The 21,571-nt window shown below is 42.6% G+C and overlaps 1 protein-coding gene across 1 annotated transcript in view; it reads right to left on the reverse strand.

The window, feature by feature from the left end:
• Positions 1–21,571, reverse strand: part of PRKAR1B (protein kinase cAMP-dependent type I regulatory subunit beta) — a 91,832-nt gene that overhangs the window by 23,741 nt on the left and 46,520 nt on the right. Inside the window, exons 5-7 of the mRNA XM_048320750.1 lie at positions 16,478–16,539; positions 15,687–15,733; positions 7,895–8,053 (exon numbers count right to left, since the gene is read on the reverse strand). Of these exons, the coding sequence (XP_048176707.1) occupies positions 7,895–8,053; positions 15,687–15,733; positions 16,478–16,539 (268 nt within the window). The remainder of the gene's footprint in view (positions 1–7,894; positions 8,054–15,686; positions 15,734–16,477; positions 16,540–21,571) is intronic.

The following is a 21,571-nucleotide window of genomic DNA, read 5'->3' on the forward strand; positions in this document are numbered from 1 at the left end:
ACAATCCATCAATGTATGTGCAGCCACCGGCACAGTCATTCCCACTCTACTAAGATTTTGTTGTGTGATAAATTTCCAAGACACCTTCTCCTTACAATGTGTTTGATCAGCAAGACAGAAACCACAAGCTGCTGTTGCAGCACGCGTTTTTGAAAGTGATTCATGTAGGAATAATTATGTTGAAGTTTTACCAGCACAAAAATAATGAATGCATCCTTAATTCCTTCTGCAGTGGCACAAAAGACTCATAAGGAAGTTCTTCCCAGGTACCAAAGAGGAACTCCAGGGCCTGCCTTGGTTCCGTGCAGTTTGTTCCACACTGGTGACACCCCAAATCCCTTCTGCCTGGGCAGATTTCCTGGGGATGTCAAAGGCTGCCTGGTGCCTCCTACTCAGATCTACAAGGCACAACACAAGGATGATACACTGATCTTCTCAAGAAAAGGAAAACAAAGATGCCATTTATTCATAGACTGGGCAGAGAGGTTGGAAGCAAATGTCAGTGTCTGCCATAGAAAAAGCCACTTCTCTATTCCTCCTCCTCCAAGTGGCCACCTGTAAGTGCTGGAAAAATGGGGATAGAGAAGGGAAAAGGAGAAGAAACACTTTGCCCTCCAGTGTGAAAGCATTCAGACGTGGTTTGGGTATGAAAATGGGAATGGCTGGTGTATTCAAGGGCAGTGGTATAACTAAGAATTAAATATCATCCCTCTTCCCACACGTGCTGCGCAGGTGGAGCTGCAACAACCCCCAAAGCACCACGAATCCTTCCAGCAGCATCAACAGGCTTGACTCCAGCTGGGGACCACAGCACCAGCTGGAGCTGCCAGGTGCTGTCCTCTGGGGACAGCTCAAGTTTGTGCCCCTGTCCTGGGGTCACCCCTGCTCCCAAACAGCCACAGCCCCAGCAGGAGCTGCCACTCTTCCCAGGTAGCTGTGGGTCAGCAGCAGCAGCTCCCGAGGTCTCTCCCTGTGCACCCCGGCCATAACTCCGAGCTGGTGATGACAGTTCTCCTCAGCGATAGCATCGCTAACCCTCGTCTGACCTCTGTGTCTGACAAACTTGGTTCTCTACCTCGGGGGGCCCCAGCAGCATTTGAAGTGCCAGAAAGAAAAAAAGTAAAGAACTTCAAACGCAGGAGGCTCTGCAAGCCACGCCAGCTTCTGACAGCTCGCTGGGAGACAGAGAATGGAAAACTGGACACTGCACAGTTGTTGCTTTCCTCCCTGCAATCGAGTGGAAACAAGAGCAGCAAAATTGACAGCTGTGGAAAAGGAGATTGGTGGTTTAGTTTGATGGGCTGGGACACCCAGGGACAGATGTGGAAAATGCTTTTTTAAATGACTTGCGGACACAGATGAATTTTAAGAAGCAGTAATCAGTAGCCATAAGAGATGCCTGACCACAGCTTTGAGTATTTAGAGATGCAGACAAGGCCCAGGAAGGTGGGAATTGCAGCCATCCCACCTGGCCCAGAGAGAAAGAGCCCACCACTTCCTAGAGGAACACAGGTGTGTTATGCTTTGGCTAAACTAAGCCAGGGCAGCAGTACAGAATCCACAGTGAAGCCAAGTGCAAAAGCAACGCTGAAGTGGAAATAATTAATTAAATGTGCTGTTACAATTTTTTGTATTGTCATAGTATCTAGAGCTCCTCTTAATGCATAGCTACACTGACTTAAACATCCCCTGTCTCAGGATGATCCCGCAGAGGTAAGGGAGAACGTGGGCCCAGGGAAGAACTAGTGACTGGGGCTTGGAGCTGCTGTTCCCCAGCACATGCACTGAAGCCCAAGGTGACCCAGCTGATGGCTCCTGACTCATCCTGCAGGATGGCTCCATCCATCCCTCCCTCTCTCTCTCTCCTGGAGGAGACAAACAGCAGCCTCTGGGGTGGCAGGAGCCATCCGACAGCAGAGCTTCACCTCAGGGTGCCACAGGCAGGCACAGGAGCTTCCTCTGCTCTTTCAGAGCATCCGAGGCTGGATCCTGGTTGGCACAACCAGATCCCAATTGCAATTCCAGGTAGGAGAAGCCTGGCTCACCCTTATGCACATTATTTTTACTTGAGTGCATTTTCCTGCTCAAGCTTTCACGAGCAGAGTGAGGGGAAGGATTTTGAGAGAACAGTACTGTAGTGCAAGCTAAAGACAACCCAGCAGTGGAATTACAACCAACCAACCATGTGCTTATTTCCATTGGTATTAACCATCTTTTCTCCCATGAAACAAAGAGGGAACATGGAATCATAGAATCACGGAGTGGCTTGGGTTGGAAGGGACCTTAAAGATCACTTAGTGCCTTCCCTCCTTCTATGACCAGCCTGATATTCCTCACTCGTCCCCTTCCCCAGGTGTAATGTCACCTCTGACTTCTGATGTCCGGTTTTATATTTGTTTTATTTAGTTGCTTTTCCCAAATTGCTGCGGTCAGGAATATGTACACCATCCCAATCTCCTCTTCTACCCTTCAGTACCTTCTGCAGAAGTGCCAACCTGTACATTCCCTGGCACAGAAGTCAAGTCTGTCCTCATGCAGTATTTTGGATCTTCTAGAAGCAGCAGCAAATAAGACAGTACCAACATTTACAGTCTATGAGATGCTGTGAAAGCTCACCAGAGCAGAAAAATAACAAGAAAGGATCTGGAGATGTTAGAAATGGGACTAGAAAAATAATAGAATGAGCATCCATTTGGAAAATACAACTAATAAAAAAAATCCAAAGCAGAGATGTTTGACAAACAGAAGACCTGCAAGTTGTAAAGGTGCAAGAGATTCACAGACAGGAGGTGAGACCTGCATCAGACTGCAACAAGAACGCAGCCAAGGCTATTTTGGTCTGCACAGGCAAAGATATCATCCAGGAATGAAGTTTAGAGGCTCCATCTCCGTGGCTCAGATGTGACGGCGCCTGGTGTGCTACATTCTGTCTCGGTACCTCTTCTCCAGAAATGTGCTCCCAAATCCAACAGAGCTTGAAGAAATGCTAAAACACTCAGGAGAGCTGATAAGGAAGGAGCGAAACAAATCCAGCCTGTATTTGTTGGCTCAGCACTGGGATCACAGGTATGTCACCCTCAAGGCTAGCAGCACTGTAGCAGGGGTTTTAAGTAGACAGTGATAATTATCTACAGATATATGACAGAAAGAGAGGGCAATTCAGTACAGCATAACTTGACATAACTGAAAGTAACAGGAGAAAATTAAGAAAATCTAATTTAAGATCAATATCAAAAAAGTTTTCCAATGAAGGAATTATTCTCCTGCAGAAAAGTTTCCCAGGGGAAGCAGTAGAAATCTTACAGCTTAAGCCAGATAAAAACAATAGTAAATGTACATGAATAATTCTGCACTGGCAGGGTTCTTGATGGCATGTTTTAAAAAGTCTTTATTAATTCTGCTTTTTTCTAACCTATTAATATCTTATTTCAATAGTCACTGCTTCTCCCTCTCCCCCCTCTCCTTTGTTCACTTTCTCCCTGGTTCTGAGCTGTCAGGCACAAGCTCATCTCCTTAAAGGCAGTGGCTCCCATTAACTACAAAGCCTCGTTAATATTCTAAGCTGCAGTGCTCCTCCCTGAGACAGTCCCAAGGAGAAACAAGACCACTCTCGTTCATCAAATCCTCACAGAGAAGGCCTCAAAGCCATTTTTGGACCACTTAATGTAGCAAGTCCTAGGCTTAGCTTAAGCAATACACAGGCTAGGGAAAACGAATGCCCCGGAGATTGGAACAGGTCCTGCTGAGTTCCTACTCAGTATCTCTTTCATCTCATTTCCAACTGCCTTTTCCCTGTTTTCGTCCATTTTTTTCTTCTCACTCCTCCCATCCAATCTTTCCTTGTCTCTCCAGAACTCTGTGTCTTGCTTCTGATTCATTTTTTCAGGTGGAGTTGATTGAGTCCTTCCTAGGAATCCCCACCTTCAGTAAGGAGCCAAACAAATGTCTACTGAGAGGCAAAGCATGACTCGAGTTTCAAAGAAAGAGTTATGCTGGCAGGAGGTGCCGGAATGGACTTCAGGACTGCACAGCCCCATTTAATCCCTGATTAACCTGATCCTGAGTGATGCTTTGGGTGTTCATTCCTGCTGGAGCATGAAAGAAAGAGCCCCTGTGCATTCTGGCCATGAACACCAAGCAGCCCACATGGTCCTGGTGCTCTGTTCCACAGATGTCAGGTGGATTGCAGCCTTTGGAGTTGCTTTATGCTTTGGGCACTAGACAACCTCCAATTTATGGTAACCCAAAATCCTTCTGACCCTATTTTATCTGAGCAGAAATAAAAGCACTCATTAGAGAATTTGTTCTCAGGTTCAAAGCTGTGAAAAGATGGTAGAAGAAACCCAAAATAGCATAAATAAAATGAAGTACAGCATTAGGAACTGGCTAACCTTGATTTGTCACAAGTTACAAACCAATGCCATAACTCACTTTCAGTGAGCAGTTTGCCAAATAGGCCAAATGTATTGAATCCCACACAACTCCACTCCCAGAGCCAGGTATCTTGGACCATGGAAACTAGAGGGTAGTTGAATTATCCTGGATCAAGTCTTCCTAAAGAAGAAATTGCAAGAAATTAATACTTCAAATTTTCTCAGTCTGGGAACTGAATTGTCTAGGGGATCAATCTGATGTTGGGATACAGACATTTGCTTCTCTGGTATTTGTGGCATTTGCTATATTTAGAATGCAAATATTGTACTACCCTGGGATGTTCCCCATTCCGTGATGCTCTTGAATCCAAATTGCAAAGAAGAGAGCAGCAACTGAATTCCATGAGAAGCCTATGGCAAAAAAAAATCCTTTGCTCTCTCCCAGAAGAATATAAGTAAATAAATGTTGAATATATGCACGAGTGTGTGTGTCTGTGCCCGTGTGCACACACACAGAGAACATACACATAAAAGAATTTGCAACAGAGTGAAAAGTATGTAACTTAGAGAGATGATTCTATGAAATAAATGGAACACACAGATGGAAAGATAATTTGTGAGTGTACCACAGAGGGAACACATTGAAGTGGTTTTTTGTACCCCACCTAGCACAATGAATTTCACGGCGTTATACTTTGTCAAGGACTGCAGTGAAAGCCAAGCAATTTCAGTGCACATAATGAAAAAAAAGACCTATCCCAACATTTACAATCATCACAGCTGCTACAACAAACTTGAATGTGACCTTCAAGCCATCAGGGTACCTAAGCTGAGACTATGAAATATAAAGAAATAGATCTGTTTCAACAAACTTCCTTTGGGACAGGCTAAATAATAAATGGATGACAACTGTAACTAAAAGCCAGCAGGAACTCTCTGCATCAGGCTTTGTCCATCCATAGAAAGGAAACCCCAAACTCCAAACCTCCTGAGATACATTTTATTCATGCCATAAACCAGTCAGGATCAATGAGACACATAAGTGGGGGAAATGGCACTAAACAGAAATAAAATACAAAATTATTAAATGCAAAGCAAAGGACCAAAATAGCGCCTGCAAGGAGAAATGAGCTGGAGAGTCAAGTGTCTCATGACAGGATAAAATCTTCTTGGCAAGTGTGGATCTGAAGGCATGATTTGCAAATAAATATTTACAACTCAAATAAAATTTCAACACTTGACTGAGAAAACATGAGGCTGGGCATGGAAGGGAAGGAATGCAGACAAGAGAAAAAACTATCTGGGGTTATGGAGGGGCTTTATCTGACTACAGCAAAAATCTTTGGGAGATAAAGGTCATTTATTCCTTGGACAAAAGGATTTGCAAGCAGAAAATAAGAAAAGGGAAACCTGCTTGCTCCCAGGTTTTAAAACCATCTTAAATTATACATTTCAAAAGGTACCCTAAGAATTACCACTCCTTATTTAAAAGCAGGAGCATTTCTACATTCAAAATACCCACTTAGAGGCCAAATGGCAGGACACCATGTTTCTGGGAGTTGAAAGGCAGCTACTACTGCACTTAAAGTGAGCACAGCAAAAGCAGCCCCATAATGGTGGAGTCAGCTTCAAGTATGAAATGCAGCCACTGAAACATGATGTAATTAATTCTTAGGCTTGAGGAAATGTGCAGAGAGCCACTGTAACCTGCCCTCACATGACTGCACAAAGACAGGTGTTTTATTTCACCTACAGCAATGAAATTATCCACCCTGCACCTACAAATAAATGGAAAGATGACAGGATTCACTCAGTGAGGATGGGTAAATTGCATTCACCATGGACTGCATTTAAAATTGGACATTTTCTATACCTGCAGCAATTAATTCACCATGAAATATTTCCTATCTGAATACTGGGAATACTACAATAATGCAGTCTGGGTATCTAACACAATGCAACAAACACCAATTTTTAGTGGCCCCATCTGTGAAAAAAAACCACAAGAGAGGGACCTCTGTGACCCTGTCCCTTCAGTTCCTCACCAAAAGGTTACAGGCAGCTGCAGAAAGCTCTGCCTAAAGAGCCAAGGAATATGTGCCTTGTCCTGATATTTATTTCCCTCCTACATTCCTTCTCTTTTGTATTTTGGATTCTTCCTTGTAGCTTGCAGGTTCATCACACCAGTTACCCCAGGCACCCCTCCACTGAATCCTTGTAGGGAATGGGATGAATAAGTTGGATGTGCCTCTTATATCTCTTCAGAAATTCTCCTGCTCTGTGTTTAAGAAATAGCTCTGCCTGCTCGCCTGCACTGGGAACCTTTCAAAACTCTTCATCCTGCTTCCCCACAAGAGAGAAGACAAAACACTTCTCATAATTATTCCTCTATTTTGTCTTGGAGCAATCAGGCTGAATATTTTGGGGCAGAGTAAATTTCCATCAGCTGTACTCTCCTAAATGTCAGTGTGATGTTTGTTTATGGGACACTGAACTCAGCCCATGAAATAGGGAGTGAACACCAGCAGTACTCATACAGACACCCAACAGCCATCACACAGGGTAAACAAAGATTACTTTTATACTCTGCTGCTTAAGAATTAATCATTTAAGGGTAAAATCTACTCAGTTCCTTTGCTAGTTTTTCTGCTTTCTATGACACCCACTGGAAATACAGATGATCTCAAAATTGTTAGTCTGAGAGCACAGTGTCATTTCCTTCAGATCAGGATGGAATAATGCTGCAGCTTTTAGAGACAAGCCCTACTGAGAAACAAGCTTTACATAGAGTAATGTCTGTTAATTATCAAAAAGAAAGGAATATTTTATGGAGAAGGAAGATATGCACATGGACATTGGAAACAAACTCATAAAAAAGTTATGTCTTTGCTGAAGTTAATTATCTGTCAAAGTTTCCATTATAAACTCACCACTGAAGAACCAACAGCAAATCCATAAGCTAGCACACGCCCCAGGTGCCACAAAGGCCTGCAGAGCTTTGCTGCGGGGACGAGGGAGTTTGAAAGGAGCAGAATGAATGAATCATTAGCAGCTACCACCCCATGATATGTGTGGCAGGGCGCTGGCTAACAAAGGTGGAAGGCACAGTCCAAGCAAGACTTTTTATTATATTACTGGAGCTGGATTTACTTTCTATCACCTGCCTTGAGGAATGTAATACAAGATCAGACAAAGCCTTCACAGGCAAGGGGTGCTGCTGAGAGATATTTCCAGGCTCACGACAAGGAGAGGATTTGCATAGCTTTGGTGGGTAACGGAGGCCTCCCGAGGTTTTCATTCACAGAACACTTATGCATAATGTTTCTCAATTGCATTTCTGACTCAGCGCCTTTCTGCTCAATCCTGTCCCCTTTTCTCTCAGCTCGCTTCATTCAGTCACTCAGTGATTTTGTCATGTCCGCTCTCTTTCATGTGGAAGCACCAGAGTACTCTGAACACAGAGCTGCAAAAGAAAGTAGAAAATACCAGCTCCACAGAGAAGCCCTTGCCCATAAACTCACCATTAAGATGCGCCTGTAGCTGTCTCTGTCGATGCCCCAGAGCTTCAGGTCTGTCTTGGCCTTGACGGTGGCAGCCCGGGGGGTTCCATAGATCAGCGCCAGCTCCCCGAAGCTGCCTCCTTCTCCAATGCTGGTCACCCACTCTCCGTTGACATAAACCTACCACGGCACAAGACAAAAGAAGCAAAAACAGTTTGGGGACTTAGCTGGAGCTCTCCTCCTGCTGCCAGTTACCCAAAAGGCTGTTAGCAAGTTCCTTTCTAATTGTCAGTGTTGGGGACACAGAAGGAAAACACGAGCGTGACACTTCCGACAGTTGGTCCCCAAAGAGGGGAACAACCTGCTCTGTGGACAGAATTTCAAGTTGTCTTGCTTCAGTACAATGACTTTATTTACTCTCCAGGTTTTCAGCTCCCATGGTTAGCTGGCATCATGTTTTCCCCCTTGTGTTCAAGGCTCAGGCAGTCAAGAAGCAGAACTGTCACAACTTTGGCTTTTTATTAACACTGTCAGACTGGAAAGGAAGGAGGTTTGTTGATATGTGTAATGAGCACTGCTGAAATGTGCCATGGCCATGAAATGAAAAACAGCCAAAACAAGGAAATCTCTTTTGAAAAGGAACTTTTTTTTTTCTTTCCCTAAGCCTAGTGCCTCCAAAACCCATTTAAATTTTACAGATTGTCTCCCTCAGTGAAGATGACTAAGGGCTTTTGACTTGAGAAGCTCTGTGCAGAATTACCCTTTGCTTCTAACACCAGCTCTAGAGAACTCAGGAGGCAGTGTTTGACCCACAACCTATTAAGGAACTATATTTTCTTGGAACATGGTATGGACTGATACCACTATTGCCATATTTTTCCTGGACGATTTTTAATTTGAGAAGAATTCCTACACTCGATGCTATGTGAACCCTTCCCTGGAGGAAGGGGACTCGAGCAGGTGTTTTCTGCTGGGCAGCATTTTCCTCACTATTTATTCACGGACAGTGCAGCTCATGAGCCATAACAGTGCATGCAAAGGCTGCTGTGGACTGGGCATTCTGCAGCTTGCTGTAAACTACACAATAAACCCTTTTAATTCTGTTACTGTGCCTGTGAGTTTGGAGGGCAGGAAAGGCTGGGTGCATTTACCCAGGGCAGAATATATCCCAACCTGTTACAGACCAGTAACAGCTGAAATCAATCAGTGTTAATTTCATTTGCTTGGAAGTTCTGTGAAGAAAAATAATATGAAAAAAAAGGGCAGGTATTCTCATCTTAATCAGAAAAGTATTGCAAAGGCAAAGACCATAACCTGACACCAATTACTGAGAAATAAACTAGCAGGTTTTTAAAAAATGCTTAAATTGGAGCTGTGCTCAAGCTGTGCATGAGAGAAGATGGTGACCAAAATAAATGAACTGGGGTCAAAACTCAACAACCTGTCAGTATTGATTTTAATTCTATCTTCATTTTATGGTGAAAAGGCTTATTACAAAATACAGCTGGAATCAATCCCAATTTGTCTTCACAATATTCAATTAAGATTTTCTCCAGCTCCTACTGAGGTCAGTGAAATGCTGGTTCAGTAGGAGATGGATGAGGCCACGGAGCAGTTCAGCTGATCAAGAGACCTCTTGGGTATCAGCTGAAAAGGAGCAGCTGAACTCCAGGCAATGTGGAGGCTCCTGGTGCTCCTGGAACATCTGAGGATCAAGGGGCTTAAAAATAAAGGGTAAAAATAACCCCAAACAGGCAGGTGGTTGCAGACTGCCAAGAAAAAGCTCGAGCCACTAAAGCTATAGCTTCATTTCATCACCATGACAGAATGAATGTCACCCAGGAGAATATCACACAAGAGAACAGCAACAGCCTTCCCTTTCAAACTTTCACACTCACCACAGAAAGAAAATCTCATAGAACATTAAATCTACTTCTGATTCTCCTCATGGTGAAAAAAATGAAAGCAAAAAAAGAAGTTTAAAAAAGCCAGGCAAACCCAAGCAGTTTCCTGGTGAAACAAGTGGGTAGTTCCATGGCTTCTTTTTTTTTTTTTTGTGAGACGAGCAGGAGAAATGGATGAATAAAATGAAGATTCTGAAAGGCTTGTAACATAGTGAGGATGCATGAACTTTTCTAAACTCTATTAGCTCATTGCAAAATTGTCCAGATGCATATTTGACCATAGGGCTACCATCCTTCTGTGGGAATTTCACTGCATGGTCTCACAGGGTTTGCTACACTACAGTAATTTGTGTGTCCTCAGTAAAAAGTCTCAAGGATGGTGGGGAATATCTAATAATTCCAATGAGTTTGGGGTCACACCCTGAATGTCAACTGACATGGTACCCTTGACTCTTTTTCAGCACCCCAAAAATACATGTGTATGTGTAGAGTACATGCTCTTCTTTTGAACAGCACAGATTTTGTTACTGCAGAAGGGTCTGCATTATAAGCAGGAAATAAACTTATTCCAACACACATTTTTTAAGCAACATGGTGACATTTCTTGTTAAAGCAGTGTGCAGAATGTCACTGCAGCCCAGAGAGGGGAATTATGCTGGTAAAACTCAAGACTGAGCAAGTGAAGGATGGACATTTAATGCTGCAGTTGTTATTTAGAGAGGCTGCTACTGAACTGCTCTAAGAATCCTTTAATTTTGCTGTCTTGCTTGACAAGACTGTACAAAACATGTTTGACACCTCCCCTTAAACAGTTTATGCAAATGGTCATTCTTCCACCCCAAGGGTGTCAGGTTTAAAGTGCTCTGAGGTGAAACCAAATCACTGATCTGACAGTCTTTGGGTCCAGCATTCACTCCTCCAATAAAAATGTCATTGCAAATATCAGTCTCTGAAAGAGAAAATAGTTTGAGAATAAGTTTTTTCTAGAAGCAAAACCATTGGACTTCATTCTCTGCAAAGGCCTAAGTCAACACTCAACTTGTGGGTTCGTGATGAAGTTAAAGTGCACTGATGGCACACTACAAAGCCATCCTGCCCTTTAACAGAGTTCAGCTCCACTAAATCCCTTTAAAATAGATTTTTTAAAAAGAAGTGGAAAGGAAAGAAGTTCTGTTTGTAAGGTGTGGGAAGCAAAGCTATTTTAGGCTCAGAACAGCTTATGAAAGTCAATTTTATATGGCAGCAGCTCAGATGATCTCCCTATTTATCCTAAAAAATGCTGGGCTGAGGTTTTGGCTCAGCCAGTTTTAGGCATTTGTGAGCTCTCACCAAAGTGGTGAGTACATGAATGAATTATTCCTAATTGTCACTTGACCTGCCAGTCACAGATCCATAACAGCTGGAATGTTCTTTCATGCAGCTGAAGAGGAGAAGCAGAAGTGCAGATGCCCAAATATGACCAACACATCAGGACCATCTACTTTCCACAGAGCAAAAGTACTTTCGATTTCTATAGTTTTCCATCATCTAATATGAGCACTGCAACTTCTGGGGGCTTGAGAATCACACAGTTTGGTTCATTTCATTATCTTTTTAGGAGGCAAATGGGCTGTGATATCCATGGGCACTAGCTGTGGGAGAAGATGCAGAGTCACACAACGTTCAGTGCCACAGGAATGAATCTGGGCCTCCCTCATCTCCAGGTTCTTTGGAGATGCAGAAAGGAACCTTGCCATGAGCATTTCACCTTGAAGGCAGGATATGAACATCTATCTCTGAGCTTCATTGGAGTGAATTTATCTTTCCTTTAATTTTGTATTACTGATTTCAAGTTAACTTCTCGTTTGGTTGGGGTTTTTTTGCTGCCACTTTGTGATCTCTGTGGACAATCTAATTTGTTCCAGGCATGACAATTCTTAAGTCTTGAATCCCCTCCCTTGGGTCTGTTTGTAATAATTTGTGCTTCATTCTTGTCAAGGCTTTGTTATCCAAAAATGAAGATGAGTTTTATTTATTCTTGGAAAAACAAAGAAGCCTTAGACATGGAGGGTATTTATATGTGGGTAGTTTCCTCAAATGAAGACAGTGCTTTAAAACCAGTTTGAATTTGAACATATGAGCTTGGAGACTGACTTAAGAATCCTTAAAAGTTCAAGCTGAAAAACTCCAAACTTTAAAATGTTCTGCTTCAAATTTCAAAAGGCAACCTTCCAAATTTAGAAAAATCATTGAAGATGGAAGAATTCAAACCAGAAGCAATCTATGGAATCTAACCATGAAATATAACTAGTTTTAAAATCCAACAGTATTCTCACATAAAACGCTGTGTCATTTTCATCTTTGTATACACAAATTAGACAGTTTGTGTATACACATAAGGGCTTCAGGAAGATTTGACCTACAATCAATAGATAATTTTATTCATTGTCCACAATATTCATGTATATCTTCACATAGAGATTTATACAGTAAATACAGAAATTTAAGAAAAAAACACTGAAAAGCTTTTATTCTGATTTTCACCGTAGTACAGCTTGGCTGCTGTTGTCTTACAAGAAGAAAACCTGAGAATGCCTGTAGAGAAAGTTGCTGTGACATTAAACAGAATAGGAAGTTTCTGGGTCTAAAAAAAAAATACATCTGTTAGAAAAGGGCAGTGGATGGTGCTTTTTAAAGTAAAGAATGTGAGGCTATGAGATTAAAATAACAAACAGGAAGTCACTTTATACTTAGAAATATGGATTAGAGATTTTTGCAAGTCACATTTTAGCAGGTACTTTCAACCTCTTTACTGGAAACTATAATTTAAGCTCTGCCAGCTCCTTTTTGGCACACACTCCCATTTGTCTGAGCAGGAAAGCTTCCAGTAGACAATTGACCTCTAAGACTTCAAAGTTTGTGCCATCATCTACCTCGTGCACACGCACCCATCTGCAGGGATGGGCCATGAGGTAACAATTCTCCTCAACCCCGATGTGCTAAGGAGGAAGACTGTGACTGATAATACAATAATGCCAGCTTTGGCCAAAGTGTACCTGGTGTGTAGGATACAGTACAAGAGAGGGAAACGCCAGGTTTTCAAAGGCCTACCTCTTCCTCATTCTAAAATCCTTCTTTTACATATGAAAGTTGTGCCCTTCCCTTGTCCCACAGAAGGAAAATGTACAGATAACTTTATTCTGTGGTAACGGGGCTCGTTCATTCCCCAGGAAAATGTAAGAGTTGAGAATGAAGTGTTATTATATTAAAAAAATGTTTTATGGCGCTTCTAATTTGACTCAGATTATTTTGTAAGGGAAAATATTAGAAAGTTCTTACTTAGTCTTTGGGGTGCCTGTGCCAAAACTCCTTTTAAATGCTGCAGTTTTTTAAATTCAAAACACCACACACTGTTATTCTCACTTTGTTGGTGGTTTCTGTTTGGTTTTGGTTGCTTGGTTGATAGATCTTATTGGGGTTTTTTTTCAGTTTTGTCATGACTTTCTTCCATGGGTAGGGATTTTATGATGACCCTTGCGACCTCCTTTACGCCTGTCTTTGCCTGTGTATGGGAAATCTGGGTGCTTATCAGAGTAAACTGCTCCTTGAATCCACCATTCCTGGTATTCCTGACACTTCCAAGCAGATCAGGGAATGGCAGCAGAGACCCTGGCCAGGGGTTAAAGCCTCCATGCACATGCCAACACCAGCTGAACCAGGCAGAAAATGGCTCGAGGCTCTAAGTCTCGGGGTCAATTGTCTCCACTCCAAGTCGCTTTTTTTCTTGGAGAAGCATGGAAGCATGCCAAAAAAGTATCTGGCAAGGCTTAAATGAAAGCAGCTCGCTTACTAGTGGCCTGGAGTCTCCTCAGACAACAAGGATTTTAGCAGCTCTGCCCAGAAAGTGGCAGAACTCCTCTGGGGAGCACCACGTACGGGGTGATGGTGCATGCCCAGGAGCTCTGGGAGCTGCTGCCTTACACAGGAGCAGCTCACTCTGCACTGGTGCCCTGGTACAGACTTTCCTCTGAGGGCAAAACTGGGATCACCTCCCTGCAGCTTCCCAGCAGGGCAGTTAATGCGGGGAAGTTCCAGGGTGTAGCTCCTGCATGAGCAAACGCCTTCCACAGCACCTTGCACTGGAATTCAGGGGGTGTTTTGGCTGAAGTTTTAGGAAAAGCTTAGGAAGGAGAAAGAACCAAGCTGAGCAGATGGAGAGAGCAGTGGAAAGGTGCCTCAGGAGGCACCTTAGGGGGTGCTGAAGTGGGGCAGCAGGAGAGCTGGTCACAGAAGAGTTTGGCCGGACACAGATGGTCAGAAGCTGCGCTGGTCTCTGGACAGGCACAGTCCAGATTACATTTTCAAGTCTTGTTAGGAAGTATTTGTCCCACAGGTGATGTCTGTACGTGTCTCTGGGAGGTGTCAGGGTGACACTGTGGTGGATCTGTCCATTTTGATCTGTCCTAGCAGCTATAGGCTGATTTTAGGAGACTAGGGAGTGATAATGCTCATGAAATCAAAGTTGCAATCTACTCTATTTTGTCACTGTTTTTTAAGATGTGCATATAGAATATTAACTCATGCAATTAACTGCAAGGGTTTTGCAGACTGCTTTCTGGTGTCATTCACTCCCTCACTATCCCTGAGCCAAACACTGCAGAAAGCTTTCCTAAAGGTGTTGAGAGAGGACACATTATTTTTAAAGAGGATTAATCTATAACTTCAACATGTGCATTTGCATGTTTGTGGGTCTGATTCAAAGCCAGTGAACTCATTTAGCTCCCTATCGGTCCCAAGTCAATTATTTTAAAACTAAATTTTAACACTGTTCTATAAATATTACCCTTTTATTTTCTGGCCCCGTGGATGTGGCAGTGTTTGCTATTGAGAGGGTTGTCTGATAGGAACAGTGAGTCAGACGGATTTCCTGAGGAGCAACTTCCAGAGGCAGAGGCAGCATGTGAGGTTTCTCAATTCCCAACAATACCAATTAGATGGTCTCCTGACACAAACAGACTGCTAAAAAAAAAATAACTTTCACTAAAATAACTCTGTGCCTCCTGCCTGGATTTAAAATAAATCACCTTCTTCTTTAAATATGCCAAACCGAATTCATGTGGGCATCTGAAGAGCAAAGCTGCTAATGAGCAAGTCTGTCCTACCCAACAACTGTGGGTACATAAGATGTGTGTAGGAACTTGCAGCAAAACTGCAAAAGGGTGAGTGTCATAGAGGAGAGAAATGATAAGAGGTGAATAGTTTATGATTTGGAAGGCAGGTTCAGAAAGAAGCTTCTTTTCAAAGACTTGCTGATTAAACCACTGCATACTCCTGTAAACATTTTGTGGTCTAACAGATCACTTTACTCTTATAATAACCCCTGCTTTATTAATATGCTGCATTGTTCTTATATTTGGACCTAATTTTAAAAGCAAATTAAGGTTTCTAAGATGAAACTCACTGCCTGAGGCTGTATCTCAATTTGTGAAAAAAAACCAAAACAAAACAAAAAAACAAAAACAAACAAAACAAAACCAAACAACACATGAGCTAAGCTAACTGATTAAAGAAAATATTTTCTTTATGGTTGATCTGAACCCTCGGGTGCATTCCAGCATGGTGGCCTGCTCTGCCGAAGACTGCACACCTCCAGGCGTGGTTAGGGCTCTGAAGATAATGTCATTTGCTTGGTTTTGATACCATTTTCCTGCTTGGAATGGACAAATAAGCTAGGATGTAACACATGCCAAATTTAAAATTAAGAACAAATAACACAACAAAAGCAAAGTAATGAAACCAATCCTGTGAAATCTAGTTCAAGAAGAAAAGAGACAGACCCACAGCACATGGCTGGCTCAAGCTCTCTGCCAAAGCACACAATTTTATTCTGTACCTTCAAAATAAATATTACACTGCAAGAGCATACTTACATCCACCTCGCCTTGGTCAATCACATAGAAGTTGTCTCCCTCATCACCTGGACACAAAACACAAAAGGTGATTGTTTCCTGAAGGTCTGCCAAGCTATTCAATAACTTCCTGTCCCTGTATTTAATCCTGTACATATTTGCACAGGTTTGTACACCAGATTACTTACAGAGAGATTAATTTTTTGAAACATCCTTGCCTATTTGCCTTCACAAATCAGTGTCACTATGACTTCTTGCTATTAATACCTTTCAATTGCATTAATTTATCTCTTTTGATTGATTCAATACTTCATTCAGGGTAAACACTCAAGAGGTTTTAATATAGCCTGTGGGTAATGAAGTCCTCCACAACGTGCTGCAGGCATGCAGGTAAATTGCCAAGTGTGATAACTCTGATACAGCACAATGAAGTGTTGAATATTCCCAACAACCATAAAAAATATTTTCCATCTCCAGTTACTCTCAGCTCGCCTGTGCCACCCTTATGCATCCTGAGCTGGGGTTTACTGCCTGGCTATCTTCAGTTAGGGAATGAACATTTTAATTTGAAGTGCTGTTTATCTACATTTAACTGCAGCACTTTGAAACCCTGGAGGTCCACCAGAGTGGAGTCCTCTGCATGTGTATCAAGGGACCTGCATCGATGAATTTATCATATAGCTGCACACTCAGAGGCCTTTGGAATATGGTTATTCTTCCCATTAAGCAAAGAGGGTGAAATCTCAGAGGGAGAGATGCGAATTATAGGACCTTAGCAAACGTACAGGAGAAAAAATGGCAGGAAGAATTACCCTGTTGTATGACTGTTTCTCCTGCGATGTGCGTGACAGGGAACATGGCATCGAATATGTCACTGGATAAAAAAAAGAAACATTTATTAATAAATCAGACCTATTTCTTATCTAGCCAGTAGACCTACCTTCATTGTTTATTTAGCTTTTGTTAACAGATTTTGCAGAAAAAGGAAAGGAAAACATTAGCTGTAACTGGAAAGTGAACCCCTGCTCGGCAAGAAATCAAAATAACTTGTTAGGCACAAGCTGTGGTTTAAAACTAAGTGAGACCATGACTCGGTGTGTGCTATTTTGAAAGAACTCCTGAATTATACGGAGAAAGATGCCTCTTACAGCAGTGCACAAACTGGTCAGCCTGATATTGTGTTGTCTAAGCAGAGAGATTTCAGATTTTCAGCTGTGACGGGTTTGTGGCCCAGCAGTGACTGCCAGATGCCCAAACAGGAGCTCTCCTCTTCTGAACATCTGGCCTTGCATTTACAAGCAAAACCTGTTCCACAGTACAGAGCACATTTGGAAAGGTAGTTGGCTCTAAATTAATGTAGCATAAGAGCTGGCAGGAGATTGCACTCACAGTGCAGAAGAGGCCAAAGTCTGAAAATCTCAGCAAGTTACTCGTGAGAAGGGAATCTGAGCGATGCTACAGAAGGAGGGAAGCTGCAGAGGAGCCTCGTGCTCATTAATCACAGCTGAATTACACACCTTTCCACGTCTCCAGCTCACTGTCACATCGCCTTAAAAGGCCAGGCAGAGCAGTAGGGATGGGAACACACCCTGCACCAACACTTCGGGCAATGTGCCCAAACCCAGTCCTTTGTTTATTGAGGGAGACAGCAGGCTCCGTGGAGCCAGGGCTTCCTTTCCCCACATCAGATTTTGGGGAACTTATTTTCAGAAGCATGAACCACATCAAGACGGGCGCTCCCCACCTCTCTTCCCCTTCCTATGCATCAGTCTCAAGGGCTAAAGGAAATAGCTCCCCAACAAAAACAAAAGGCAGCAAGAGGGGATTGTTAACTGCTCTCTTCCCTGGTCTGGCCTAGGAATGGTCCATCCAGGGACCACTGACGACAGTGGTGAGATGAAACACTTCAGTCTGGAGTGGAGAAAGGACCTCACACACACAACAACACAAACAGGGAAGAAACCAAAAATTTTCATCAAAATAGGCAGAAGATCAGCCACCAAACCCATGAAACCTATGCTACATTTCAATGCCTTATATGGGAAATGCATATTGTAAAATCCCATTATTAGCTTATTTCCTGTTCAACTGTTCCAGACTTTATTCAGGCTCAGTTCTAGGAAATGTTTCACTCCTAAGTTCAAATTGCTCATGTCTTTCCTCTTCATCAGTCTGAATGTTTTTGCTCAGGATCACAGCTCTGCGTCAGCACCACTGGTAGGACAACTGGGAGATTTCAAACCAGGCACCTCCCGCAGCACCTGCAAGGGATGCTCAGCCCATGGCCTATATATAACAAAATGATATATTTTACTCCTGTTGTTTCATCAGGTCCACTCCATGCTATTCCTACTCACACTCAGGAAACACCTCCACCATGGATACAAAGCCTGCTCCAAGGCATCCAGGAGAAGCTTCTTCCTCACCTCATTCTGAGCACCAATGCAAAGATCTACAATAAATTCTTTTGAAAAGCCTATGGACCTTATTCTTAAATCCCCTAAGCTCGTTTTTGTGATCTTACATAGCTTCAGCGTTTCTCCAGTTCAAGGGACTTCTCTGCTGGCAGAAACCATCTGCCTGGTACAGACAAATCTCTGGAGCTGGTCCCTGTGCCAATGCTCCAGCTGGAACTGGGAGCTGAGGTTCCAGTGGGATGGGGAAACTGCCACACTGGTGGGTGTTGAACTGGAACAGCCACCGAGGGACTCTGTGTCCATGAGGGAAGTGCAGTTGTCCTTCAGCAGCTCTGGGACTGGGAATTCAGTGTGACAGGGGCTCGTTTGCCTCCCTCTGGTTTCCCCTTGGCTGTGCTGGGGCACCTCACTGAGCTCTGAGAACAGCTCTGCAGCCTGCAGAACATTTACTGAGGAAAAGGCACCCTGTGAGGCAGCCTTCAATGTGATACATCCAAAAATAGGTACAACACAGTGCATATCAATAACCAAACCAAAATGTGCTGTTTGAGCAAACTGGGAAACTTTTCCCTTTTTTAAATAGAAATACAGAGGACATAACTACCCGCAGATTCACCCTTTCATCCTTGTTTTAATCCTCTATTTTATTTATAACTTAACAATTGACTGTACAAACAGTGCCCAATAAATTATGTATAGCACTGCACCCTTCTCCAAAGTGTTCCTCATTTTATTTCTACATCACCTTTTAGTTTTATCAAAAAAAAAAAAAAACACCTCTTTAAAACTCACAGACTAAAACTTTCAGCTGACAGTGTAATAAACCCAAAGTCTATCAGCAGCAACAGCAGATTTACCCTGATACTCTGCTGTGTAGGGAAATATCAGTATAAATATTCTAGCACCCCATATATGATGGGGTGAAGTCTTAATCTTATTTCTGTGAAAACTTAATCTTATTAGACCAAGACTTGGGTTTTTAAGGAGACCTTTGAAGGACATGTCATCAAAAATTATTCTGAAGTACCTAAGAACACAGAGACATGCAAGGCACCCAAAGTTACAGTGACGCTGATTTACAACTCCAAGGTGAAACCAGGGCATGTCTCTGATATAAATGTAAGCAACCAGTAATATCACAGCTATCACTGAAAACACATCACCATGTTCCTTTCTACTGGAGAATTACTGCTCTTAATTGATAGGCCAAGATGTCTCAAAGTGATTGAGTTGAAGTGTTTCTGCTTTTGGATGCTCAATTTGAGATTCATTAATCAGCAGATCTCCAATGATATGGATCAACAAGAAGCCTCAAAGTTTCTCAGCCCATAGGCTTGGCAGCCAAGAACTGGGCCTTTCAGAATGGCACCAAAGAAAACCACCCTTCTGGAAATTATCACCTCCTAAAGCACCAAATGCTTAAGGTCCATGCAGGAAATCTGCCTTTTGACTCAGTTCAGACTAAGTGTAGAATGGGTTTGGAAATTTTTCTTATTGCCTTTACCTTCAGTGTCTGAAATAAACACAAAAATGTCACAAGGATCAATATACCAAAATAATTCCGAAAGTTGAAGTATTTGTCCCTGAATCAAGCCAAAATCTGAAACTGAAAAAAAAACCAGACCTATTTTCCATCTCCCCAGCAAAGGTCTGATGCTGCATATTCAGTTCAAGCCATGTGTCCTGGGCCTGCACTGTGCAGAGAAAACAAAAGCTTTAAATACTGAATAAGTAAGTGGTGCTTGCTAAAGGCATAAACAATACAGCCAAGGCCAAAAATATGGTCTGCTGTTTCTTCCTGTACCACACACTTGTTTGTAAGGCATCCAAAATCATTGTCTGGCCATTACAGCAAAAAACAGCCCTTACAAATACAGTGCTGCAACCATCCCACCACCAAGCAGAGACCGTAACTACAGCTCTGCAAAAGTAGGTGTATTTCTAGGGTTTGAAGGTTTTATTTAATAATTAGGGCCAAACGCATGCAAACGCGTTCCAAACAACCAAATTTTTTTTTTTCAAGCACATGCAGGTTTTATTCCAGCACAAACAGAAAGCCAGAAAATCAGTAGTTAAGTCTTCAAATGTTGAACTCCCATGATTTCATCTTCTGTCTGAGCTGCAGCACCAAGAACACAGCAGCCTCTGTCTCCTGCCCCTGCACCGTTGACACCGACCACACTCGCAATGCTGTGTGCTCAACTGATATGGAAATGGTTTGATTTTTAGCCAGGATTTTTATGACTGTGCTGTAAATGAGAACTGCTCAGAGGCATTTCTTTATTTTGTTGACAATGTATCGTTTGCCCTCTTTCCAGATGACTTATTCAGGTGACGGATGATGAAAATAGGGCACCGGTTCTGGTATTTAAGCTGTTGTTTCACGAGACTGCAACCAAGAGAGCTGCACTGCACCCAGCGTGTCCCAGGCTCAGCATCAGCACTTGGAGGGCTCTTTCTCACCCTCTCCAAAGCCAAAGACTTTGACAGGCTTTGCAATTTTTTTAAACTTTCCCTACCTCCTCCCAGAGGATCTATATCTCCTGTTCTATCTATTGCTCGTGGCACTTGGGAGTCAAGCATTTGTTCCAGTCAGAAGGTATCAGGGGCAATATTTTGGCTTGGAAGTGTAGCTGCAGGTGGGACTGTGTGTACCTGAATATCCATGTCTAGATCCAAAGGGGGACACTAGCAGGACATCACTCATGTTTTCCAGGGGCATTTCTGCACCTTTAATTCTTTTCAACTTTTCGATAGTATCATTCAAAAATCACAAGAAAAGATTGTGAGCAGCAGAGAACATACAGGGAGCAGTGAACTAATGCAGCAAAGTGAAACCAAGAAACGTGTTTAGACATGAAATCTCTATCTATTCAATCAAAAAATACCAGCTGTCTGCTTAGGGAATATCAAAATTTAGAAGACTATTTTTTAAAAGGTCAAAGATATCAAAGGCTTGCAGCAAGTTTTAACACATGAAGTGTCTTCCATGAGTGTACATGGAATTGCAAACAACTGCAATCAGACCTGGAACTACAGGGGCTGATCCTCTGCTGTCTGGCATCTCTGATGACTCCTGGCCACCTGGCCAGGTTGAGCCAATTCCCTTCTCATGCAAAGAAGGCAAACTGCACTCAAATCAATGAGACTGCAGCTATTTAGACCAGAAAAGGATCTATCACAGTGATTGCAGAATAAATATAATGAAACACTTTGCTGATTTAATTCCAGTAGCATTTTATGGACCCCATTTGCCAAGAAGAAAATGCCTGTGCTAAGAGGGAGCCAGTGGAGAAGGCAGGGCCAAGGGGTTCTCTTTCTCACGAGAAAAAGTGAGTGATAAAAATAAATCATCTCATCTGCTTTTACACCAAGGCCTCTTGGAGTCGACGTAGAATAGGAGATAGAAAAAAAAAATTATGTGCACTGTGGGTAATATAGCACTGGCAATAGGCAACTGAGAAGAAGCTTGTTAAAACAAAACGAGAG

Source organism: Corvus hawaiiensis, chromosome 16 (assembly GCF_020740725.1).
Source record: "Corvus hawaiiensis isolate bCorHaw1 chromosome 16, bCorHaw1.pri.cur, whole genome shotgun sequence".
Classification (NCBI taxonomy): Eukaryota; Metazoa; Chordata; class Aves; order Passeriformes; family Corvidae; genus Corvus; species Corvus hawaiiensis.